This window comes from Oryctolagus cuniculus, chromosome 1 (genome assembly GCF_964237555.1).
Source record: "Oryctolagus cuniculus chromosome 1, mOryCun1.1, whole genome shotgun sequence".
NCBI lineage: Eukaryota > Metazoa > Chordata > Mammalia > Lagomorpha > Leporidae > Oryctolagus > Oryctolagus cuniculus.
This window is the reverse complement of record NC_091432.1, coordinates 175,971,245-175,998,529: the sequence shown is the minus strand read 5'-3', so window position 1 is coordinate 175,998,529 and position 27,285 is coordinate 175,971,245. Positions and strand designations below refer to the sequence as shown.

At 38.4% G+C, this 27,285-nt stretch overlaps 1 protein-coding gene across 34 annotated transcripts in view; it reads left to right on the top strand.

Moving 5' to 3' along the window:
• MPDZ (multiple PDZ domain crumbs cell polarity complex component) overlaps positions 1 to 27,285 on the top strand; it is a 184,785-nt gene that overhangs the window by 112,473 nt on the left and 45,027 nt on the right. For 17 of the 34 annotated variants that reach the window (XM_070052001.1, XM_070052031.1, XM_070051990.1 and 14 more), the window contains 4 exons: positions 3,152 to 3,256; positions 7,762 to 7,854; positions 8,654 to 8,707; positions 24,446 to 24,623. In XM_070052001.1, coding sequence (XP_069908102.1) covers positions 3,152 to 3,256; positions 7,762 to 7,854; positions 8,654 to 8,707; positions 24,446 to 24,623 — 430 coding nt within the window. The remainder of the gene's footprint in view (positions 1 to 3,151; positions 3,257 to 7,761; positions 7,855 to 8,653; positions 8,708 to 24,445; positions 24,624 to 27,285) is intronic. The other 17 variants (XM_070052077.1, XM_051845745.2, XM_051845740.2 and 14 more) reach the window with 2 other exon arrangements.

Genomic DNA, 27,285 nt, shown 5'->3' with positions numbered 1-27,285 from the left:
TATAAAAAACAACCAGGAGCACCCACTTTTAACTACATATGTATGCGTCTCACATTCAACACAAGACATTGACATTTGTTAACACCATTGTAAAAAGATGCCGTGGCGTATGCTTCACATTCTAGATTTTCTGCAGCACCTGCTGACTATCGAGCCCCCTTTTATGTGTGAGTATCGGTGATTCAAAAGCTCATTATGGCTGTGTGTTACAACTTGTCTGTGAAAACCATTTCGTGCTTTTGTAAAGTCCCAACGCGTACGGATAGATCTAGATATAGATTCAGCGTATACTTTGGCTTTTTTTCCCTGCCTTTATATAAGAACATAAATTCAAACAGAGCTATGGGATTGTTAGATTTTTCACATCACACCAATGATTGTGAACTCATTTGAAAATGATATTTTCCAACTACTAAACCTTCAAGCTCCTTTGTAAAGGAATGATTCTGTCTGCATGAGTAGGCACAGTCTCTGGATTAACAGCCCTATCACATTCTGGCTTCGCTAATGATACATGTTTTTTCCTTCTACTCTGCATTATCAAAGGTTACTTTATTTTTAAAAATTTTGATACAACTCTCAAATCAGCTGTGTCAGCATGTACAGCTTCGGTGTTCTTTGTTGGGGCTTTGGAGGCTTTGTGTGGTCCTGCGACCAGGCATGTGTAAGAGTAAGGGTGTGCTGTTGCATTGTGGGATGCTGTTCCAGGGGGCTTGCTGTGTCTACTGGGACAAATATTTCTGAAAACTGCCTGCTTTACTCATTCTCACTGCTACCAAAGTGTCAGAAAAATCTTTGTAAAATCTCTCATTCCCCCACTTTGGTAAAGGAAGAAAACAAGCGTTGACTGAATACAGAAGAAAACTCATTTTCAACATTGTTTGGGTAGAGCCATCTTTACCTTCTCCATCCAACTAAAATATTTAATACTTTGTACTGGTTATTGCGAGTTTTGCTGTTGTGCCCTACTTTCCCCTCCCTTCCTCCCTCCCTTCCTTCTCTCTTTTTCATTCATTCATTTATTCATTCATTCATTCTTTTAAACTTAAGGTTTTGTCTATATTGATTTTCTTGAATCTTAATAGTCTTCTCAGAATTTATGTTTTATGCTTATTTTTCGTTGTGTAAAATACAGTCTTCCTTCCAGACATAAAGTATTGTGTATTTTTGACTCCTGAGTTTCGAAGAGATAATAGTAAATTTGCAATTCAGCATTATTTTTGTTAGCACCTGAAACTGTTTTAATAGATGAATAAACATGGCCAGATTAGAATGCAACCCTCAGTTCCAGACTAGTCCTAAATTTACTGATCTGTGTTTTCTTGCTTCGTTTTTCGATCCTTAAAGTTAAAGTATCATGAAGATATTCCCAGAGTCCACACGTTCTGCAGGAGGGCTTGGGAAGAGCAGGAGAGCTGAGGTTCTGTTAGAGCACTGCCTAGTGTTTGTCCTGTGCTTCTCAGTTTATGGTAGCCTCAGAGAGGCGCCTCTTTTTGACAAAGGGTGTGGGAGTTCATCAGTGGTATTTACTTTCCTACCGCATCTCCAAGGACAGGAAAGCCTCATGCTTCGGTGAAGTCAAAGGTTTTATGCTTTTTTGTGAGATCGCCAATATGTTCTTATATCTTTCTCACTCAACTAATTATGCCTTTGATAAAATTTTTCTTTTCTTATATAAAACAAGTCTTTTTGTCCTTGCCTTTCCATGCTCAGGTTTTATTTGGTTACTGTATTAATGGGTAAACTATGGCTAGATGGTTAATAAGCTTCATGATTTCTGTATTGTGCATGTTTTAGTGCTTTTTTCCTTAGTTGTATCAACATGCTGCACTAACATGTGCTGATTCCAGCTATGTACTTTTCTTACCTTTCTGATTCTTAATTTGAGGATCTTAGAACAACCTGCTTTAAAGAAGTTTATCAAGTCTGTGAATAACTTCTTAAGATACCTGTAAACTTGAGTTCAAGTGTCAGTTTCTAAATGTTGCAGCTGTAGTCATCATTTAACACTGTGGCTTCCACATAACAGGCATACAGCCTGTTGAAGCAGTAAGTGACCATTCAAGTGTAAATAACACACTTTTCTTTGAACTTACAAGTGAACTTATAAGAAATTGCGACAAATTGTTAAGAACTTTTCCATAAACTTAAATGGTTTAACTTCATGCTTCAGACTTGAGAATTTATAACTTAATAGAGCTAACTTAATTATTGACAGTGCTTGCTAAAACTATAATTAATTGTAGAGAAATATAAAATACAATGGGATATTTAGTGTTTTAATGGAGTCCAACTAATTTGTTTCTGCTAGAGAACCCAGTTTGGACAAATTAATATTTTAATGGCAATTATTATTCTAAGGATTTATACATCTTCCTATTTCCTAAAAAATGTTCATGTAAACAAAAGAAAACAAGAAAGCAAGAAAGAAAAGGAGAAAGAATTGTGTCTATGAACTACATTAAATCTGTTCTCTTTGTATTAATAGGTCATTAACATGAGAATTGTGTTGTAATAATTATGCATTTCTGTGACCCGGAGAATCTCATGTATAAATAAATCCCTTAAAAGAGAAAAAAAAGAAAGACATTTTCTTCCCCCAATACAATTATTGGTAATCACAGACTTTGGCAGCAGCATTAAAAAATTTAATTTCATTGTTACTCTTGCTTATGGAACAGTTTATCCTTTGAAAGTTCGGGTTCTTTGCTAATGGTGCTTTTTTTAAGATTTCTTTATTTATTTGAAAGGTAGAGTTAGAGATAAGGAGATATGCAGATTTATAGCTCTTTTATCTATGGATCAGCTCTCAAATGATCATGATGGCTGGGGCTGGGCAAGGCAAAAACCAGGGGCTCATAACTCCATCCGAGTCTCCAGCATGAGTGGTACAGGCCCAAGCACCTCAGCCCACCTTTTGCTGCTTTCCCAGGCACATTAGCAAGGAACTGGAATGGAAGTGGAGCAGCCTAGACTTGAACCAGCACTCCTATGAGATGCCTACATTGCAGGGCCCCTGAGGGTGTTTATTAAATATGTTGTATGAAAATGTAGGGAGGAAGAGATGACGTAATTTGTCCTATGTAGTAGCAGGTTTTCCTAACAGGACAACTATTATTTCCCTTTGCTTTCATGGATTGTTTTGTTCCAGAATTACGTATGTGCCTGCAGAACATCTGGAAGAGTTCAGAATGAGCTTGGGACAACAATCTGGAGGAATAATGTCCCTAGATGCGTTGCCTTCATACACTGTCAGGTAAATGAACCTTAAGTCCCCTACAATGAATGGCTGATAGAGGAAGTTACATGGAAGAATTCTGAATTCAGAATCAAAAAGGACTGGAGCAAATACAGAGTGTGAATTCAGTTCACTCTTCTAAGAATAAAAAAAAAAAAAATTCTTCCCCTTTATTACTTAAATAATTATCACACAGTATCAAAATTTTTGGAGTGTATGAATGTTTGAATGATGAAATTAAAGTCTAATTCTGTCACCATGTGTAGCACTTTTATATACTAAATTTTGTTAATTTACCCAATATGAATATTATTTAATTCATTAGAATTCCTATAGTTTTTCTATAATGTTTGCTCCTTTCATATAAGTACCGAACATCTTCTTAAGTTTTATTTATTCCTCTATTATCATATACACAGATTCTGAAATATTTTAATAGTTATTTTTACCCTTTTTGGAGAATGTTGAGCTGAACTTCTTGGTATATGAGTATTCATCCACATGTTAGAAGACAGAGTGGCTTTTTAAAAGACCTTGATATGCAGCATTTTAAGAACCTCTAAACGGGCTGGCACCGCGGCTCACTAGGCTAATCCTCCGCCTTGCGGTGCTGGCACACCAGGTTCTAGTCCTGGTTGGGGCACCGGATTCTGTCCCGGTTGCCCCTCTTCCAGGACAGCTCTCTGCTGTGGCCCAGGAGTGCAGTGGAGGATGGCCCAAGTCCTTGGGCCCCGCACCCGCCTGGGAGACCAGGAGAAGCACCTGGCTCCTGCCATCGGATCAGCGCGGTGCGCCGGCCGCGGCGGCCATTGGAGGGTGAACCAATGGCAAAGGAAGACCTTTCTCTCTCTTTCTCTCTGTCTCTCTCTCTCACAGTCCACTCTGCCTGTAAAAAAAAAAAAAAAAAAAAAAAAAAAAAAACACCTCTAAACGATAAAGGGAAAGGGTTTTTTTCCCTACCCTTTAGAAAACAGGATCTCGGTTTTGATGCTGCTGCTGCTGCTGAAGTTCAGAGCAGAGAGAAAAATAATATCAAATTTTTTTTCAATGAAGAATGTTCCATTTTACATTCTCAATTGTGATCCTGTCTTCCTCAGCTGAACTGGCAATTCATTGTCAGATTTTCCTTTCAGCGTGCTATAGAGCACTCGTGGTCTTCCTGGCATTCTCAGGTGTTATCTGAAGATTTCCACTCTTCCTTAAAGGGTGTCAGAATATCCCAGAACAACATGGTCTCCAATCACTGTATCATTGCCTCCTTTGTACATTACACAGGACACAGAACAAAGAAATGTTAGGGAAAGGAAGATATGAGTTTAATACACAAAATGAAAGTTACTGTCCTTGGGGAGCTCATGAATTAAATGGAAAAAGAAGTATGCATTCCACCCTGTAGAAAACTCAGCACAGCCCATTCTAGAATTTCCAACTGTTAATGGTATGAATTTATTCTAATTTCACAGTGTTTCAAATCAACATGGAGATTTCATTCTAATTTCATTCCAATTTGCTTCTAAAATGTTTTTTCAAATAGCATAATTAAAAAATACAACTGGTAACATCTAAGTAACATCTAAGGACTAAGCTCTAGATCATTAAAACCCTCAAAAATTATTAAAAGCAGCTAATTTCAGCACTGTGCTTCCCTCCCAGCATAGTAAGGAGAATAAACTGGATTGTTTAATGTTTTGACTAGCTGCCATTGGCATGCTATTTACAATATCAAGGGACTTAAATTTATTTACATTTTATAAAGGAGGAATGTTCAACAGAGAAAAGGTTAAGTAATTTGCCCAGATCCCACAGCTGGTAAGTTTCATGACATGCTTAGAATACAAGCAGGGAGACCCTATGTTCTTAACCACTGGACGCAAAGAACGAATTGCACAACTCCATAAAAGCTGTACCACATTAAAATTTGTGGCAATGTAGCATGGAAATTAAGAACTTAGGTGTTGTGGTAAGATGGCCTCAGTTTAAATTTCTGCTACATTTATGTTAGTTAATTTACCTGACACCTATATATAGGAAGAAGGAGCTATGTGATTATAGTAAATGCACATTTCATCCATCATCAACAGGGTTGCCCAGGTGCAAAGAAATCTAGTTCTTTCTTGGCAAATTTGAGTTCAAGATGAAGAGATTGTCTGTTCTGCTCTTTGGAACACATGAAACTTGAGTCTTGGAAAGTATGCTCTAAGATAGATAAAGAATCATCATCACATTTAGAAGATTTAGAAAAGATTCAAGATAGTATCATCATTGGAAGAGACTGGGGTTCTTATATCACAGGACTTACGATACCTGTGTTCTTACAATTAAAAAGAACTGTGATGTAAGATGGCCAATGGTGCTTTGGAGTAGCTCCCACAGAGTGGGTTTTAAGATTGAGAATTGGCCGGCGCCGCAGCTCACTAGGCTAATCCTCCGCCTTGCGGTGCCAGTACACTGGGTTCTAGTCCCAGTTGGGGCGCCGGATTTTGTCCTGGTTGCCCCTCTTCCAGGCCAGCTCTCTGCTGTGGCCAGGGAGTGCAGTGGAGGATGGCCCAAGTGCTTGGGCCCTGCACCCGCCTGGGAGACCAGGAGAAGCACCTGGCTCCTGCCATCGGATCAGCGCGGTGCACCGGCCGCGGCGGCCATTGGAGGGTGAACCAATGGCAAAGGAAGACCTTTCTCTCTGTCTCTCTCTCTCACAGTCCACTCTGCCTGTAAAAAAAAAAAAAAAAAAAAAAAAAAAAAAAAAAAAAAAAAAAAAAAAGATTGAGAATTGTCCCCCTAATCCTATAGCCGCCATCACTAAGTATTTTAGGAGTCCTTTTTTCTTTCTTTTTTTTTTTTTTTTTTTTTTTTTTTGACAGGCAGAGTCAGGCAGTGAGAGAGAGAGACTGAGAGAAAGGTCTTCCTTCCATTGGTTCACCCCCAAATGGCCGCTACGGCTGGCACTGCGCCAATCCGAAGCCAGGAGCCAGGTGCTTCCTCCTGGTCTCCCGTGCGGGTGCAGGGCCCAAGCACTTGGGCCATCCTCCACTGCACTCCTGGGCCACAGCAGAGAGCTGGACTGGAAGAGGAGCAACCAGGACAGAACCGGCACCCCAACTGGGACTAGAACCCGAGTGCCAGCGCCGCAGGCGGAGGATTATCCTAGTGAGCCGCGGCGCCAGCCAGGAGCCCTTTCTAAGTTCTCATTCTTGTCTGTCTTCCAACGCTATTTTCCCCATCATATTGTCTCCAGTTTTATTTCCAGAGGGTGAGGCCTCTTTTTGACCTTCTTGTGCTACATCCTTTGCATGAATGCAATTCCATGATATTGTTTTGAGATTCCTCTTCTTGGGACTGTCCCCAGTGTGTCCAGCTTAGACTCTAGGAACCCTAACCTCATCAGAGCTTTATTCTTCAATCTGCACAAAAGAGGAATTCAAACACAGAGAGCGAGTAAAAGGAAGTTTAAGCATAAAACCAGATAGATTTAATTCCAGAAATTTAAACACAAAATCTACCACACATGTCAAAGAATGAGACATTCAAAGTGAGCCTAGGAAATTGCTTTCCAGAAATGTGAAGCACATTCAAACACAGATGGATTATTGGATTAGGTGACCTCTGATCTCAAAATATAAAGATTATATAATTTTAGGGACTTCAGTTATTCTGTTATAATTTGAAAATATAATTTCTTTATATGTTTCAGTTTAAATAAACATTGTGTCAAAATTTTTATAGTCTTTTCTACTTTAAAAGGAATATATGGACATAATTTTTAACAGCAGCATAAGGACATGCCACAGTCCATTTAACCTTTCTCTTTTGCCATTGCAATGCCATTTATTATTGTAAAGCTTACCTTTGGGAAGTTAATAGTTGCTGATAGTATTATATACAGCTTTATTTGTGGGCAATTGACAGACTGGAAACATTTTCTTATCTTCTTGGCATTTTGTAAAATCTGAATTGCCATGAAAATGGAAAAGTGAACTACAGGTGCATTATACCCTGCTTCAAGTAAGGAGTATTCTGTGTCTGGACCCCTACAACAGGGCTGAAGCTTGACCATGAGCATTGTCTATTTCTAAAGGAAAAAACATTGCTCTGACCTTAGGAAGCAGTGATGCTAACCTCCTGGCATACTTGATGAGATTTCTTCAGAGCAGGGAGCAGAGTTCTGCATGCTCTTTTTGCACGTGATAGGAATTTATGAAATATTATCTGAGTAATTTTTCTTTTAAAGTTGGCTATTTATCCCCTTCTTCCTATTCCTTTCCTTTGTTTTCCCATGTGTCTTCAGGAAAAACATACTATACAACCTTCTTAGTGTTTAGATATCTTTCCAGACTAAGTTATGGTTGATTGATTCTAATGTAAAATTTTAATTCTGTTTGATTTTCATGTCCCTGTGAAAAAAATGTTGCATCCTTGAATGTGCAGGTATGTTGAAAATATAAAACAGTTCAAGTCTGTGTACATACAGACAGTCTTGCATGCTTGTACTAGATTTGGGGGTGTTCACTGTCTAACTCTTTAATCAGAGACATGCCAGAACTACCAGAGCGAGAAGAAGGAGAAGGAGAAGAAAGCGAACTTCAGAATGCAGCGTACAGCAATTGGAATCAGCCCAAGCGGTGAGGACTGTTTCTGTTTCCAGCTCACTAAATGGTTTTGTAGTGATTAACAATAGAGAGGTGTGGTTTCAGGTACTGGATCACAACTTGCTACTTGTGACAGTGGGAAAGTTACTGAATATTCCTCACCCTCCATTTCTTTTTTAGTGTGCAGTAGAGGAAAACATGTCTGTAACACAGATTTAAAACTAACATATATGCAAGTGTCTGGCACATGGAATGCACTAAATAAAATTAACTGTGGAATATTATGCAAAGAGAGTTGGAATGAATAATATTTTCTGTAGAGTTTGGTTTTAGGTATACTGTCAAATGTTATTTTAAATTTTATTTGGAATTTCTATAAACTAGATATTAAAGCATATATATTCAAAATGCACATGCATGGGAGTGTGTGTGTGTGTGTGTGTGTGTGTGTGAAAGTAAGCAGCCTTGTTATCACAGGCTGTGTTTATCCAAAGCCATATTTCATCCAGCCCCAGATTGACATAATAGGAAAGATGATTTTCCTAAACATACTTAGATATTTCACTGTGCTTCGCTAAAGCATATCAACATGTTCATGCTAAAATCAACTTCAGTTTAATAGGAATTTGTTGAGCCCTGATTATGAATCCAGACCTGAAATTGATGATTTAGTGACTAACAAGGGAGTGAGTTTAAGATGTAGATATTGCCTTTGAGGAAGTCTTTATATACTTGGCTGAACAAGTAGACACATGAGACAATTAAAGAACAATTGCAATGTGTTTTGCATAAGCATAAAGTGTAAGTACTCATTGATACCCCTTTTAAACAGATCTAAAGATAACCATCATGATGGAATCTGTCATTCAATAATATCTGTTGCACAGTGAGTAAATAAAATGCTCAGAGGAAGCTTTCAACTCTTCAGGATGGAATGCCATTTGATTATTTGATGATGTATCCTGCTCACAAATGAGCTTGAATCTGTTGCGATCATCTAAACCGTGTTCAAAATATATTAAAAAAAACATTATTTTATGTTGCTTTCAAAGAAATAGTAAGCATTTCCAGCCATGGAAATGAGTTTTTGATTTGAATTTCTTCAAACACAGTGAGCTCCCTTAAAATATAATCAAGCTCCACGGTCTCTCTATAGTACTTCCTACATCTAGCAGGATATTTAAGTGCTAGATTTGTTCAGCATGAACAAGGTATTTCCTGTCTTATTTATTGAGGCTGAGATAAGTTGATTGAAATTATTTTGTAGCAGGTGGTCATTGTGATAAAACTGAATTTTGTTGGTGAACAGGGATCCTGGGGTGGGAGGGGGAAGGTAGGGGATATGTTGGGAGAAAAGTAATTTTCAGAAAGCAAAATTCAAAATGATTGGCTCCATAAGGGTCATATCTGAATTCCAGCTGTGACATGTAAGGCAGGTTTCTTGATCTTCTCTAGGTCTCAGTGTCTGTATGTGAAATGGGTTTAGTAATGGAACCTCCTCTCCATGGCAGAAGATTCAGTGGGGTAATGCATACATTCCTGAGTCAGTGATTGCTCTTGTCTATCAGCAACAAGCATTATACTGTTGATCACTATTAATAAGCAAAGAAAACACATTGAGCACAAGAATCACTGTGGAATTTTCTTATGAGAAAGAAGATCCTGGAATAGAAAATTTTATACATTTCTGTGCAAACCTAACTTCCTTATCAGCCTAACAGAGAGAAGAAATTCCTGACACTTGCATGAATCTTTCTAAAGAAGATAGTTTGGGATCAGCATGATGGCTCAGCAGGTTAGGTCATTGCCTTTTTTTATAGAAAGCTTTTATTTAATAAATATAAATTTCATAGGTACAACTTTTGGATTATAATGGTTCTTCCCCCTTTCCCCCCTTTCCCACCCCCAAACCATCCCACCTCCTACTCCCTCTCCCATCCCATTCTTCATTATGATTTATTTTTAATTATCTTTATATAAAAAAAGATCAACTCTATACTAAGTAAAGATTTCAGCAGTTTGCACCCACACAGACACACAAAGTATAAAATACTGTTTGAAGACTAGTTTTACCATTAATTCTCATAGTACAACACATTAAGGACAGAGGTCCTACATGGGGAGCAAGTGCACAGTGACTCCTGCTGTTAATAATTGACACTCTTATTTATGACATCAGTCATCACCCGAGGATCTTGTCATGAGCTGCCAAGGCTATGGAAGCCTCTTGAGTTCACAAACTCTGACCTTATTTAGACAAGGCCAAAATCAAAGTGGAAGTTCTCTCCTCCCTTCAGAGAAAGGTACTGCCTTCTTTGATGGTCCCCTATTTCCACTGGGATCTCACTCACAGAGATCTTTCATGTAGGTCATTTATTGTCACAGTGTCTTGGCTTTCCATGCTTGAAATGCTCTCATGGGCATTGTAGCCAGATCCAAATGCCTTAAGGACTGATTCTAAGGCCAAAGTGTTGTTTAGGGCATTTGTCATTCTATGAGTCTGCTATATGAGTCTCCCTATGTAGGACCTCTGTCCTTAATATGTTGTACTATGAGAATTAACAGTAAAACTAGTCTTCAAACAGTATTTTATACTTTGTGTGTCTGTGTGGGTGCAGACTGTTGAAATCTTTACTTAGTATAGAGTTGATCTTCTGTATATAAAGATAATTAAAAATAAATCTTAATGAAAAATGGGATGGGAGAGGGAGTAGGAGGTGGGATGCTTTGGGGGTGAGCAGGCGGGTATTGGGAGAAGAACCACTATAATCCAAATTATAGAATGTTGGATCATTCTCTCCTTTTTATTTCTTTTTCTTTTCTTTCTTTCTTTCTTTTTTTTTTTTTTTTTTTTTGACAGGTAGAGTTAGACAGTGAGAGAGAGAGACAGAAAAGTCTTCCTTCCGTTGGCTCACCCCCCAAATGTGCCACTGCCGGGGCGCTGCACTGATCTGAAGCCAGCAGCCAGGTGCCTCCCCCTGGTCTCCCACACAGGTGCAGGGCCCAAGGACCTGGCCCATCCTCCACTGCCTTCCTGGGCCACAGCAGAGAGCTAGACTGGGAGAGGAGCAACCGGGACAGAACTGGTGCCCCAACTGGGACTAGAACCCGGAGTGCCGGCTCCGCAGGCGGAGGATTAGCCTAGTGAGCCACAGCGCCGGCCTTTTAATTCTATTATTATTAGCAGACACTTGGTCTTATTTATGTGATCTCTTTAAGTCATTGCTTTTGATGCCAGCATCCCAAATCAGAATGCTGATTTGAGTCCTTACTGCTCTGCTTTTGATCCAGCTTCCTGCTAATGCATCTGGGAAGGCAGTAGATGATGGCCCATGTACTGGGGTCCCTTCTACCCATAGGAGAGACCAGGATGGAGTTCCTGACTCCTGGCTGCCCCCTCGCCCATCCCTGGATGTTGTGACCAGGTGTGGAGTGAACTAGCAGTGGAAGATCCTTCTCTCTCCCCCTCTTCTTCTTGCTCTTTCTCTCTCTCCCTCTCTGTTCCCTATCTTTCCCTTCACTTCCCTCTCTTTTTCCCTGTGTTTCAAATAAATCTGTTTTAAAAAGAAGGTAACTTGTACTCACACCATTACATGTAGAAGCATTAAGCATCTTTTAGGGAATACTTCATAAGACTATGATGAAGGATCTTACCAGAATAACTAGACATTTGAATAAATAAGGAACAAAATTTATGAGTATATGTAATAGCATTCCAAAGTGATGAGACTTCAGTTCATGAAATAAACAAAAATTTACATTATGTCAAAATAGAAAACACTTTTTTAAGCAAAATGTGAATTTCAAGATTGGACTTAGGCTATATTACCTTTTTTTACATGTGATTTGTGTTAACAGAATTGGTAAGGTATATCATTTTTCAGCTTGCTTAATTTTTCTTTGAATCCTCTGTTTTGGAGATCTATCTAATTTATTTGTGTTACATTTCAATATATAAATATATCACAACTTATTCATTTTTATCTTGATATTGGATAGTTAACCATGATTTGTTATTATAGTGATTTTGGGCTGGAACTCTATTTCTTTTTTTTTAACATTTCATTTATTTACTTGAGAGACAGAATAGAGTTATAGTTAGAGGGAGAGACAGAGAAAAAAAGTCTTACTTCTGCTGGTTTACTCCCCAGATGGCTGCAACAGCCAGAGCTGCGGAGCTGATCCAAAGCCAGGAGCCAAAAGCTTCTTCTAGGTCTCCCACATGGGTGCAGGAGGAGGCTTAGCCTCCTAAGCCACAGCATTGGCCTCCCCTTTCTATTTCTTTATATAGGAACATATCTAGCAAACATATCCAGAAGTAGAATTGCTGGTTCATTGGTTTATATGTATTGTTTACTTTTACTTTATTAGAAATTGTCAAATTTCTTTTTAAGGTGGCCATTTATTTATGTACATTTTATTCCCCCTCTCAGAAACCTTTTATTTAAAGTGTATAAACTTAATGCATTTAATAATTACAACCATAAGATTAACTCTATACTAAGTAAGGAGTTAAACAAATAGTCTAAAAAAAACAACTTCCTAAACAGTAGAGACAAGGGCTCTTCAAAGTCATCGAATCTCATAATGTCAATTTCATTTCTATAGAGTACCTTTTAGATTGCCTGTTAGTCACTGTACATTAGGGAGAACATATGGCATTTGTCCTTTTGGGACTGGTTTATTTTGCTAAGTATGATGTTTTCCAGTTTCATACATTTTGTTCAAATGAAGGGTTTCATTTATTTTCATCACTGTGTAATATTCCATGGTGTATCTATCCCATAATTTCTTTATGCAGTCTTCAGTTGATAGATATTTGGGTTGATTCCATATCTTAGCTATTGTGAATTTAACTGCAGTAAACACAGGGGGTACAGATAACTCTTTTATATGCCGATTTTATTTCCCTTGGGTACATTCCCAGGAATGGGATGGTTGGGCCGTATGATTGGTCTATGTTCAAATTTCTGAGGTGGGGCCGATGCTGTGGCACAGCAGGTTAATGCCCTGGCCTGAGGTGCTGGCATCCCATATGGGCACCAGTTTGAGACCCAGCTGCTCCACTTCCAGTCCAGCTCTCTGCTATGGCCTGGGAAAGCAGTACAAGATGCCCCAAGTCCTTGGGCCCCTGCACATGCATGAGAAGACCCACAAGAAGCTCCTGGCTCCTGGCTTTGGATCAGTGCAGCTCTGGATGTTGTGGCCAGTTGGGGAGTGAACCATCAGATGGAAGACCTCTCTCTCTCTCCCTCTCCTTCTCCCTCTCCCTCTCCTCTCTCTGTGTAACTCTGACTTTCAAATAAATAAATCTTTAAAAAATAAATTTCTGAGGTATCTGCATATTGTCTTCCACAGTGGCTCCAGTTTATATTCCCACCAACAGTGGACTAGGGTACCTTTTTCTCCATATCCTCGCCAGCATTTGTTCATTAATTTCTATATGAAAACCATTTTTATGGAGTTGAGTTGATACCTCATTATTTTGATTTGCATTTCCCTGATGGCTAGTGATCCTCAACATTTTTTCATGTGTTTGTTGTCCATTTGGAATTCGTCTTTTGAAAATTGCCTGTTTAAGTCCTTTGCCCATGTCTTAACTGGGTTGTTTTGTTGTTGTTGAGTTTCTTGATCTCTTTATATATTCTGGTTATTAATCCTTTATCAGTTGCATAGTTTGCAAATAATTTCTCCCATTCTGTCAGTTGCCTCTTCACATTGCTGAATGTTTCTTTTGTAGTGCAAAAGTTTCTCAAGTTGATGTAATCCCATTGGTCAATTTTTGCTTTGATTGCCTGTGCTGCTGGGGTCTTTTCCATGAACTCTTTGCCTTTGCCAACTTTTGGCAGGGTTTCTCCGATGATCTCTAATAATTTGATGGCATCAGGTTGTAGATTTAGGTCTTTGATCCATTTTGAGTGGATTTTTGTGTAAGGTGTAAGGTAGGGGTCTTGCTTCATACTTCTGCATATGGAGATAAAGTTTTCCCAGCACCATGTGTTGAAGGACTGTCCTTGCTCCAGGGATTGATTTTAGCTCCTTTGTCAAAGATAAGCTGGTTGAAGATGTGTGGGTTGATTTCTGGGGTTTCTGTTCTATTCCATTGGTCTATCAGTCTGGTTTTTTGTGTTTTTGTTTGTTTGTTTGTTTGTTTGTTTTTTGGCTAGTACCAGGCTGTTTTGATTATAACTGCCCTGTAGTATGTCTTGAAATCTGGTATTGTGATGCTTCTGGCTTTGTTTTGTTGTATCAGATTGCTTTAGTTATTTGAGTTCGCTTGTGTTTCCATATGAATTTCACCATCATTTTTTTCTATATCTGAGAAGAATGTCCTTGGTATTGTGATTGGTATTGCATTGAATGTGTAAATTGCTTTTGGTGGTATGGACATTTTGGTGATATTGATTCTTCCAATCCATGAACATGGGAGATTTTTCCATATTTTTGTCTTCTTCTATTTTTTTTCTTTAATGTTTTGTAATTCTCATGGTAGAGATCTTTAATGTCCTTGGTTAAATTCAGTTCAAGGTATTTGATTTCTTGTGGCTATTGAGAATGGGATTGATCTTAGAAGTTTTTCTCAGCTGTGGCATTGTCTTTCTATACAAGAGTATTGATTTTTTTGTATTGTTTATATCCTGCCACTTTACCAAACTCTTTTATGAGTTGCAATAGGCTCTTAGTGGAGACTTTTGGATCCCCAATATATAGAATTACATCATCTGCAACTAGGGATATTTTAGCTTCTTCTTTCCTAATTTGTATCCCTTTTATTTCTTTTTCTTCCCTACTGGCTCTAGCTAAAGCTTCCAGGACTATATTGAAAAGCAGTGGTGAGAGTGGTCATTCCTATCTAATTCTGGATCTCAATGGGAATGTTTCCAACATTTCTCCATTCAATAGGATGCTGGCTGTGGGTTTGTCATAAATTGCCTTGATTGTGTTGAGGAATGTTCCTTCTCTACCCAATTTGCTTAAGGTTTTCATCATGAAAGGATATTGTATTTTATCAGATGTTTTCTCTGCATCTACTGAGATAATAATATGGTTTTGGCTCTTCTGTTTGTTAATGTGATGTATCACATTGATTGATTTACAAATGTTGAACCATCCCTGCATACCTAGAATAAATCCAACTTGGTCTGGGTGAGTGTTCTTTCTGATGTGCTGTTGGATTCGACTGGCTAGTATTTTGTTAAGGATTTTTGCATCTATGTTGATCAGGGAAATTGGTCTGTCGTTCTCTTTCTCTGTTATATCTTTTTCAGATTTAGATTAGGGTGATGCTGGCTTCATAAAAGGAGTTTGGGAGGATTCCTTCCCTTTCAATTGTTTTGCATAGCTTAAGAAGTATTGAAGTTGGTTCTTTAAATGTCTGCTAGAATTCAGCAGTGAAGCCATTGGTCCTGGACTTTTCTTTGTTGGAAGGGTCTTTATTACTGATTCAATTTCTGTCTTGCTTGTTAGTCTGTTTAGATTTTCTGTGTCTTTGTGGCTCAATTTAGGTAGGTTGTTTGTGTCCAGTAATCTATCTATTTTTTCTGGGTTTACTGATTTGCTGGCATACAGCTCTTTGTACTAATTTCTGATGATTCCTTTTATTTCTGTGGTATCTATTGGTACCTTTCCTTTTTTTATCTCTAATTTAATTGATTTGGGTCTTCTCCATTTTTTAGTTTAGTTGGGCCAATGGAGTGTCAATTTTGTTTATTTTTTCAAAAAAACAGTTCTTCATTTTGCTGATCTTTTGTAATTTTTTTTTTGTTTCAGATTGTTTATTTCTTCTCTCATTTTAAATATTTCTTTTTCCCTACTAACCTTGGGTTTGGTTTGCTGTTGTTTTTCTGTGTCCTTGAAATGTATTGATAGCTCATTTATTTGGTGCCTTTTCAATGTCTTGATATAGGCACCAATTGCTATAAACTTTCTGCTTACCACTGCTTTTACTGTATCCCATAAGTTTTTACATGTTGTATTGTCATCTTTATTCATTTCCAGAAATTTTTTGATTTCTTCTATGACCCATTGTTTATTTAGGACTGTGTTGTTCAGTCTCCATGTGTTTGCTTATGATCTAGAGATGCTTGAGTTGTTGATTTCCAGCTTCATTCCATTGTGGTCAGAGAAGATGCCGAGTATGATTTTGATTTGCTTGAATTTGCTGAGACTTGCTTTATGGCCTAGAATATGATCTATCCTAGAGAACGTTACATGTACTGATGAGAGGAATGTTATTCTGCAACTGTGAGGTAAGAAGTTACATAGATATCAGTTAGGACCACTTGGTCCATAGTGTCAATTAAATCTGTTGTTTCTTCATTGATTTTATGTCTGTCTATGTTTCCCTTTAGGTCCCTAACATTTCTGTTAAAAGCCAGGTGCCCAGTAGTTGGGTGTGTATACATTTATTATAGTTACATCTTCCTGTTGGACTAATCCCTTAATCCCTTAATCATTACATAGTGCCCTTCCTCATCTCTTTTAACAGCTTTTTATGTTAAAGTCTTTTGTCTGATATTAGGGTGGCAACTGCCCATTTGTGCTTTCCTTTAGCATGAAGCATCTTTTCCTATTCTTTCACTTTCAGTCTGCATATATTTTTGTTGGTAAGATGTGTTTCTTGTAGGCTGCAAATAGATGGGTCTTGTTTTTTAATCAATTCAACTAGCCTGTATCTTTTAACTGGAGAGTTGAGGCCATTTCCATTCAAGGTGACTTTTGATAAGTAACAACTTGGCCCTGCCATTTTCCATAAATATTCCTATTGTTTACTTTGAATTTCTTTTGTACTTTTTCTGGGGAATTTTCTGCCTTCACATGCTATCTTTCTGTGTTTCTGGATGAATGGTGACAAATTGTTTCGCTTTCTGTTTGTTATGGAAGGTCTATATTTCACCTTCATTCATAAATGAGAGCTTTGCAGGGTATAGTATTTCTAATTTCTAATATTTCTAATTTCTTTTCTTTTTTTTTTGTTCTGAAAGTAAAATTTCCAGAGATTCGTCTTCTAACTTGGATATTCTTTCTTCTACCTCACTGAGTCTATTCTTAAGGCTTTCCACATTTTTATTTGATCTATTCAATTCTTCATTTCCAATATTTCATTTTGATTTCTCTTTAAAGTCTCTATTTCATGAAACAATTTTTATTCATGTCATGTACAGATTTCTTTAATTCATGGACTTGCTTTTGATTATTTCTAAGTAATCCCAAGATCAGTTTTTTTTTAACTCCATTTCTAGCATTTCTTCAATCTTCATCTTCACATTCTAGTATTGAAGTATTGTGTTCCTTTTGGGGCATCATGCTGTCTTCCTTATTTTTATTTCTTGAATTGCTACATTTATAATTAGGCATTTGTGGAGATGCTTGTTGGATTTTTCCCCCTGTGTTGGCTTTTATATTTGGACTATTCCTCTGTGGCTTAGTGGAGTGTCTGCAGTTTCAGTAAATACCCTGAGGCTTGTGCTGGGTGTGGCCAGGGAGCTCTGTTCAGTACTCCAAGGTGAGGGGAGGGTCCAAGGTGACACTCATGTTGGGCATGGTACATCTGCTCGCTCTCTCTCTCTCTCTCTCTCTCTTTCTCTCTCTATCATAGGGGGTTTTGATCAGCTCTGTTGGTATAGTCCTCCCTCCTCTCCTCCAAGGAGACCAATGCCTGGGTGCTAGCCCCAATGTGTACAGTATTCATCCAAGCTGCCACAAGAACCACACAAAGGATCTGTGCTGTCCTTGGTATGAGCATGGATCCCACAGCAGTTACCCTCATCAGGGAATCAGGGGGCCCTGAACATGTGGAGCCTCCCACAGTGGCTGCCCAAAGACCCAGCCACACCCTGTGGCTTCCCATGCAGCCACAGTGTTTTCATAGTCCCAGTACAGAAGGCTCCCACAGTCACGAGCACACAGTCCTCTGTCAGTTCCTCCAGCCAGACTCAGGTGTCTCCTCTCGGCTTATTGCCAGACACATGGACATAAGTTGGCACAGCTGTTACATATGTCCAAAATGGCACCCACACTCTCTTGGCTAGTTACAAGACACCAGTGCCCAGTGCTCAGGCAGAGAGAAATGTCACCTGTTTTTTTCCCTCTAGGTTGGCAGATACTCTGTCCCGCATAGGGCTCTAAGCCAGTCTCAGACCAGGCTCTTCCCACAGCTTTATCTCCAGTAGCTTGGGCTGCTGCAGTTTGGTCTTACCTCTCTCTCCAAAGCTGATGCTGAGGCTCTCAGCTGCTGGGGTCCTGAGTTGTGTGCATCCACACCCTCCATGTAGATCTACAATGTCCTTCTAATTTGTGTGGAGTTTCCTCTGCAGTTTTCTCTCTAACTCTTCCCTGAGATTGCACACTCTACACTTTTTTTTTAACTGTCTTCTCTTAGACTAGAGCAGTAAGCTCCCTCCCTATTCTGCCATCTTAGAATTCTCTACATTTTCAATATATGAGATATCTCTTGTCTGAAATCCTTGTTACCACATCACATGATTATTTTTTTCAAACTTTTTTTTTTGTCAATCTGATAGGTAGAAAATAAGAACGCAAAATGGATGGGATGGGTTACAGATTTGCTCCTTTGTCATTGGATTGGATTTCCTGTTGGGCAGTAACCACCACCACCATCATCATTTCAAAAGCAGTTTTATTTATGGCTTACTATTTACCGAAGGTTTTGTTTTACACTTTACACGCATTAATTTAATCCTCATAATGGTTCTATGAGATGGAAATTATTACTGATTCCATTTCACAATTTGAGGGAAGACATACTAAGTGAGTTGCCCAGAGTCACATAATTAAGAGGAAAAAGAGTAAGAGTTAGACCTAGACCTTCAGCTCATAGCCAAGAGAGCCTGGCCATAGAGTTTTGTTTCAACCTTGCCTTTCTGAATTCCATTTTTAAAAAATCGATGTATGATTCTTGATGATGGCTGTCATTTTTTTTTTCTATAAGGCCAACACTGAAGTGAACTAAGATCTACAAATTGTTTATTTTGTAGGGCCCTGTGTTCTTTCCTATAGACATTTACCATGCTGTGTTTGTGAATAATGACTCTCAACACTATGGCTGTTTTGAAATCTCTGACTTTGGTTGTCTTCTTTGTTGTTTCAAGTATTTGTAGCCTTTACTTCTAAGGAGTGTATGTGAGTAACTTTGCTATCTATGCCAAACTCTCTGAGACCATAGGGTGCTACTATCTAGCAGTTACTTAACTTCTGTCTCCTCCGTTCTTCATGAAATAGGCTGTGAAGAGCATCCCCCTTTGTAGAAATGATATGAGAATTAAAGCTTATGTAACTCAGAGCACAATGCTTAGCACAGGATAAGCCCTTAGTGGTTATTTGCTGCTACTGTGGCTTTGTTGTATCATTCAAGAAATTATAAAAACCACTTGCTAATTTACATCAACCACAGAGAACTCTATGAGGCATTTTGTTTCATTGTCTCTCTGATTATTGTATACTTTTTAAAAAAAGACTTATTTATTTGAAAGGCAGATATAGAAAGAGAAGGGGGGCTGGCGCCGTGGCTCAATAGGCTAAACCTCTGCCTGCGGCGCCGGCACACCGGGTTCTAGTCCCAGTCGGGGCACCGGATTCTGTCCCGGTTGCCCCTCTTCCAGGCCAGCTCTCTGCTGTGGCCCGGGAGTGCAGTGGAGGATGGTCCAAGTCTTTGGGCCCTGCACCCGCATGGGAGACCAGGAGAAGCACCTGGCTCCTGGCTTCGGATCAGCACGATGTGCCAGCTGCAGCGGCCATTGGAGGGTGAACCAACAGTAAAGGAAGACTCTCTCTCACTGCCCACTCTGCCTGTCCAAAAAAAAAAAAAAAAAAAAAAAAAGAGAGAGAGAGAGAAGGGGAGAGATAGAGAGTGAGAGAATCTTCCATCCACTGGTTCATTCCCCAAATAGCCACAAAGGCTGGTGCTGGACTGATCCAAAGCCAGGAGCCAGGAGAGTCTTCCACATGGGTGCAGGGGCCAAGCACTTGGGCCATCTTCTACTGCTTTCCCAGGCCATAGCAGAGAGTTGAATCGGAAGTGGAGCAGGTGCTCCATCGAACCAGCACCCTTATGGGATTCTGTGCGGCAGGCGGAGGCTTAGTCCTCTAAACTATAGTGTCCTACCCCACCTTGTCTTAGGGGATCTCCTTCACTTCTCAAGAGTCCTAACTTCAACCTTCCCTCTCCTCCAGGAGCAACTCAGATGTAGAGAGCAGTTTGAAAAGGCTGTCTTTCTCACTTCATGTCCAACATGGTCTTTTGTGTATCATGGAAAGAATTTCAGGGTTTCTTTATCTTCTATCTGTCTGGCTCTGTGTTAGGTATGATTTTGTCTAACACCCTGAACTGCTACCTCCTTTCAGCTAAACAAGTCACTGCAAATTACCTTATTCTGTGTGCTCACTTTTGTACAAGGTATATATTTTAAATTCTCATTTTAGAATCTTTGCCATGAATCCCATGTTATGTGATATTAATATATCCACTTATATTTTTTAAAAAATATCTTGCATGTTTATGTATATATATATTTAAATACAAGGTAAACATGACAAAATGTTAAAAAGTATTAAATCTGGCTAGCGCCACAGCTCACTTGGCTAATCCTCCACCTGCGGCGCCGGTACCCCAGGTTGTAGTCCCGGTTGGGGCGCCAGATTCTGCCCTGGTTGCTTTTCTTCCAGTCCAGCTCTCTGCTGTAGCCTGTGAAGGCAGTGGAGGATGGCCCACGTGCTTGGGCTCTGCACCTGCATGGGAGACCAAAAAGAGGCACCTGGCTCCTGGCTTCAGATCGGCGCGGCGCAGTGCACCGGCCGTAGCAGCCATTTGAGGTGAACCAATGGAAGGAAGACCTTTCTCTCTGTCTCTTTCTCACTGTCTAACTCTGCCTGTCAAAATAAAAAGTATTAAATCTGTGTATACTCATTGAGTTATTTATATTTTCTGTATTATCTGAAATACTTTAAAAAGACAGATCAGTTGTGTAGTTCTTATAGCCATTTGTAGTTTTATTAATTAGTTTTTCATGGCTCCAAGATGCTTAAAGACTTAAGAAATAAAGTAAAGTTTATTTAGCTTGAAGTTTTGGATATTCAAGTCCAAGATTAGGCGCATTCATTGCTTTAGCTTCTAGTGAAGGCAGTGAGTGACAGCACATCATGCTATGAGTGCATGTGGGAAGAAAAGATTGTGTCTAATTTTTTTTTTAGATTCACTTATTTGAAAGGCAGAGTGACAGAGAGAGAGAGAGAGATCTTTCATCTGCTGGTTCATTCCCTAAATGCCTACAATATCTGGGTCAGTATCAGGCTGACACCAGGAGCAATGAACTCCACCTGGGTCTTCCATGTGGGTGGCAGGGGCCCAAGTACTTGGAACATCCTCTGCTGCCTTCCCAGGAATGTTAACAGGGAGATGGATTGGAAGCAGAGTAGCTGGGACTCAAACTTGAACTCTGATAATGGGATGCTAGTTTTCCACAACTCTGGATCCCAAAAAGTCATATCTTGAACTGGAGCAGAGAGAGATTGGGCTGGGCCAAAATAACATTATAACAATCACTCTTGGGAGAACTACCTTACAGGGGCACACTGCCTGTGACCAAAGCCCTCCGACTAGGCTCTACCTGTTTAAATTTCCACAATTTTCCAATAGCACTATACTGTCCTTTGGAGAATATTTAACATTCAAACCATAGCATAGAGTACTTTAAAATGTTTGTGGAAAAAACAAGTTAAATTATTGTTTTAAACATTTTTTTATTAAAAAAGTAAATATTATGGTTGCAAAAATATTTTGAAATCCCTGCATGAAAATGTTCTTCAAAATATTCATAGAAAAATCATATTATGAAAAAAAATATGCATGGATTTCAATTTTTCTTTCCACCTAAAAAATTATTTTCATTCTGTTCTTCCATGAAGCGTTTGAAGTACCTTTAGTGCATTCAAGACTGAGGAAATAGCAAGTGCTGAGGGCCCAAGGCAGGAAGACCATGCCAGATGCATTTAAGTAACTGTAAGTAGATGAAGTAGTAGCCAGAGCAGCGAGAGGAAGGCACACAGCTCTGAGTCAAGGGAGGTAGTAGTGAAACCAGATTGTGGAGGATTTTGTAAGCCACTGTTCTTTGTGTCCTGGCTGTTAGTGACCATATCTACTGTGGCAAGACAGGTTTTTACAGAGGGATGCTTCTAACATAGTGTGTAGGATGTTCTTCCTTTGATCTGGTTGCTAAACTTAGAAGCTACATCTGTTCAGTGATAGCTGAATTTCTTGATTACTTATTGCTGATAATATAGTTCAGGTAAAATTTTGCTTTTATATTGGTTAGTGCTCCCACTGGAATGTGAATCCAATATTTACTTGTAACAAATCAGCCTCAGTAATACGTTAGTATCTTTTTTTTTTTTTTTTTTTTTTTTTGACAGGCAGAGTTAGACAGTGAGAGAGAGAGAGAGAGAGAGAGAGAAAGGTCTTCCTTCCATTGGTTCACTCCCGAAATGGCTGCTAAGGCCAGCGCGCTGCGCTAATGCGAAGCCAGGAACCAGGTGCTTCCTCCTGGTCTCCCATGCGGGTACAGGGCCCAAGCACTTCGGCCATCCTCCACTGCCCTCCCAGGCCACAGCAGAGAGCTGGACTGGAAGAGAAGCAACCGGGACAGAATCTGGCGCCCCAACTGGGACTAGAACCCAGGGTGCTGGCGCCGCAGGCAGAAGATTAGCCGAGTGAGTCGCGGCACCAGCCTACATTAGTATCTGTTAGACACCACAGAACACGTAATTGGGAGATTATTTAGAACTATCTTATTTTACTACTAGTAAAATTTTAATGAATTAAAATATATAAAATTTATTCCATTGCATTAAAAATGCTTATTTTGGAAAAAAAAAAGTGTATTTTTATGAGAGAGAGAGAGAGAGAGAGAGAGGGAAACAGAGAGAGAATGAATGAGAACACAAACACCGCCATCTACTGGTCCACTCCCTAAATGCCTACAATGTCCCTGGGGGTCCAACTTCAGAGACAACTACTCAGTCTAGATCTATCCAACTAGGTGGCAGGGCCCCAACTTCTTAAACCATCACCTGCTGCCTCCTAGCTGCATGTTAGTGGAACTGGCTAATCAAGAGTGGAGCTGGGACTAGAACTCAAGCACTTCAATATAGGATATGGACATCCCAACTTGGAATTTAACCACTAAACCAAACATCCACCCAAATGTTTATTTAACATTTTTTAACTTTAAGTGTACAATTTTAGCTACATTAAGTACATTCACATTGCTGTAAAACCATCACCACAGTCTATCTACAGCACTTTGTCTTGCAAAAATGAATCTCTATGTCCATTAAACAATAATTCCCCATTCTTCCCTCCTCCCACTCCATGGTCACCAGCACTCCACTTTCTGACTCTGAATTTGACTACTCTCGGTACTTTATATAAGTGGATCATATAGCATTTGTCCTTTATTTTACTTGACACCATGCCTTTAAGTTTTGACTATGTGGTAGCATGTTTCAGAATTTGCTTCCTCTTTAAGACTGAGTAATGTTCCACTGCATGTTCACCCAGCCCTCCAGATCTGTTAGTTATGCATCCATGGATTTAACCAACTGTGGATTGAAAATATTTGAAAATAAAATTGTGTCTCTACTGAATCATGTATAGTCATTTTTTTCTTGTCATTATTGCCTGAACAATATAACATAAAAATTCCTTGTACTAGTTATTATAAGAAACTAAGGATGATTTAAAATATATGGGAGGATGTGCATAGGTTTTGTGCAAATACTATGTCATTTTATATAAAGGCCTTGAACTCACAGATTTTGGTATCCTCCATGGTCTTAGAACCAATCCCTTGCAAATACCAAGAAATGCTGTATATACCATTTGTACCTTTTTGTTTATCCATTCATTTGTTTTTGGACACTTGAGTAATTTCCTTTTGGCTTTTGTGAATCATGCTCCTATGAATACGTATGTACAAACGTCATTTCAAGACCCTGCTTTAAATTCTCTTGGGCATATATCCAGAAGTGGAATTGCTGATTCATATGATAGTTATATTTTTAATTTTTTGAGGAACTGTTGTACTGTTTTCCATAGCAGCTACTCCATTTTACATTCTCTCCAACAGTGCACAGGTTTCCAATTTCTCTACATCCCTGTCAACACTTGTTATTTTCTGATTTTTGATGGTAATCATGTAATGAGTATAATAGGGTGTCATGTTCTTTCTGTTTCCATTTTCCTGATGCTTAGTAACATTAAGCATCTTTTCATGTGCTTCTGGGTCATTTATATATCTTCTTTAGAGAAATATCTTTTCAAGTTATTTTCCCATTTTTATATCTTCCTGTTTCTTTGTTATCAAGTTTCAGGAGTTCTCTATATATTCTGGATATTAATTCCTTATTAGATGCGTGATATTTTCCCCTGTGGCTGGGTTGTCTTTTTATTCCATTAATAGTGTTCTTTGATAAACCAGTTTGCCACATTGATGAAGTGCAATTGTTCTCGTTCCCTGTGCCTTTGTATCATAAACAGGAAATCATTGACAAATCTAAAATAATGCTTTCCCTCTATGTTTTCTTACAAGAGTTGTATTTATTTTTGTAGGGTTGAACTTTGGAGAGAACCAAGCAAATCCTTGGGCATCAGCATTGTTGGTGGACGAGGGATGGGGAGTCGTCTAAGCAACGGTGAAGTGATGAGGGGCATTTTCATCAAACATGTTCTTGAAGATAGTCCAGCTGGCAAAAATGGAACCTTGAGACCTGGAGACAGAATAGTAGAGGTACCCTTCAGTGAGCTTTCTGTGTCAGAATTCATCTCCTGTTCCTTCCTGTTTACCAAGGGAATTGTCATCTTTGTACATATTACTCAATGTAATTTTAGAGTAAAACATGTTTATGGTTAAAGTATTTCTTTTCATTCATAATTTTCTCTTATGATGACAGATTGTATATCTTGGTGTAGAGAATGATGTTTGCAGATATAACCAGCCATTTAAAAAACATTGGCCCCTAATTAAAATAATTATGTTTGGTTTGAATAAACAAAGCAAATTTCCTAGGGAAAATTAAATTGTTTAAAATCACACACACACACACACAAATGTACACATCATCGTTAAGTTCTCCAGTTAGATTTTATTTTAAGAAATTCTTTATCATTACTACTTCACCATAGATAAACTTTGTGGTAGAAGATTTTTTTTCGAAATGAGTCTTTTCTGTTAAATCTTTAATGCTAAGACCTTGATTATGTTTCGTGTAAATGCTTTCCCTCAGTCTACCCAGGTTCTTCCTCCTGCTTCTTAGCACAGTGTCTGTTCACCACCAGAGGCTCTTCATGGTATTCGTGTGCTTACGTACCTGTATGTTTACACATATTTGTATTTTGTTATATGCAAGAGAGAGACATGTGGTCAAATTATACATAATTCCTTAATTCAAAGCAAAATTTAGCATTTTAATTAGACTCTTGTGAGTCACTCATTTACTCAGCAGACATTCCTAAAGGGCTGTTGCATTCCCAGGGTCATAAGAAAAACTGGGCAGCCTGTGGTAAGCAAGGCTCTACACCTGACTGCCAAGTGGGACAGACTTGATGTGAAATCAAATTCTTCAGCTTAGTGTGATGCATTATTTGAACAAGACAAGTATAGTTTTATTTTAAAAGTTAAAGAAAGGTTACCTGACCCGGATTCGACAATTTCCAGATGAAGACAATGTAATTGTAATGATCGTGTAAGTGATTGCCTCATTTTCTAAAGCCATGTAACTTACATATTAAAATATCTTAATTATTTAGAAAAAAACTACAGCAACCATGTCTTTACAATGAACAATTTGAGGTTCTTATTTATTCCTTCATTGATTTATTGTCTCTGAGAGCAGAAGGAAAGAAATTGAGAAGAGAAAGCAAATGCCATGTTTCTTTTCTTTTTATGATTGTTTAGGAAGAATGATAGATTTTTAAGGAACAATTTCAGTAGTCCTAAAATTTCCAGTTTTGTATTATCACAAGAAATTTATTTTATGCATACTTTACCTTTGATCCACATAGAAAAAAAATTAAAAATTCACAAGTCTTTCTAAAAAGTATGGGTTGTGGTTTGACCAAAGTGCTAAGTACATTTAATAAGCTTAAATATTTCCTTCAAACTGAAAAGAAGGGAGTTTTTGGTGTGTTGTAAAATATTCTATGTAATTTAGCAATGATTTTGTGTATGTTCTATGTGTAGGAGCTTAACCAGGAGAGAAAGCCTTAGGCCCATATCATCCTGGGAATCCTAAAACATGACTCTGCTAAGTTTCTGAAAATGTGTGTTGACTTTGTAAGCAGAGACCTGCAAAGTATTCCATTCTGAGTGTAGAGTACTTTGGACTTTGGCAAAGATATTTAACACCCTGATAAATTTTCCCACTAATGGAATAATATATAGTAGACATGCATAGTGACTTTTGTTCTAAAAGTTAGAAGTCATTTTAGTATGTACTGGAAAATAGGATATCATCAGGAAAACAATATAACAGAGATCTTCACCTAAATAACATATATATGTGTGTGTATATATATATGTATATATATATATAAATATAAATCTGTTACAGGTGATAATGTTACATGCAAAGATCTAATAATTAATTTCATTTTTCAGTGTTGTGTCCATTTTGAGATTGTTTTTATTTTGTTGCATATACCATATCATGGTTATTGGAAATTATAAAATAATAATTGCATCCTATAATTTTCTGACAGGATTAGCATTTGGCCTTTTAAACTATTTTCCTCCTTGCTCTTAGTTCATATAAAGTACAAGCTGAGTTGATCATCACCCAAGCAAGCCATGGTCAATGAAAAGTTACAAAATAACTCATTTTTCAACTATTTATGCGAGAATTACTAACAAATAAGCACAATTTCTTGGCTTACAGCTCCTTTCATGTCTATTGCAAAGATTCTTTTGCAAAACTAACCTTATCATAGTCTGAATTTTCTGGACATCAGAATTTTGTTTTTAACTTCAAGCTTCCCCAGGGAACAATACGGACAGCATCACCCAACTACTTTTTAAATTACTCAATAATGAATTAGAAGAAAATTAGGACAGTGACTTTTACGATGAAAATACTACTGTGGGACAATTCCCTTGTATTTCTTTAATGTTGATTTCTCAAAGGAACAACTGAGCAATGTAAGAGGGGCAGAAATAGTCTTCATTCCAATCTATTATTATTACATTTCATTATTGGAGACAGATATCAATGTTTAAAATAAGGGACCACAGATCTGCTAGACAAATGAGAAGTTCTGCAGCATCACAAAGTAGACTTAGTTATTTTTGACAATGAAACATGTTTTCCAGGAGCCTAACCAAGCATCCTCAAATCTCCAGATCCACAAGTTGTTCTGTTGTTCTATAGCTTCTTGAAATGTTAAGCTGAGGCCTT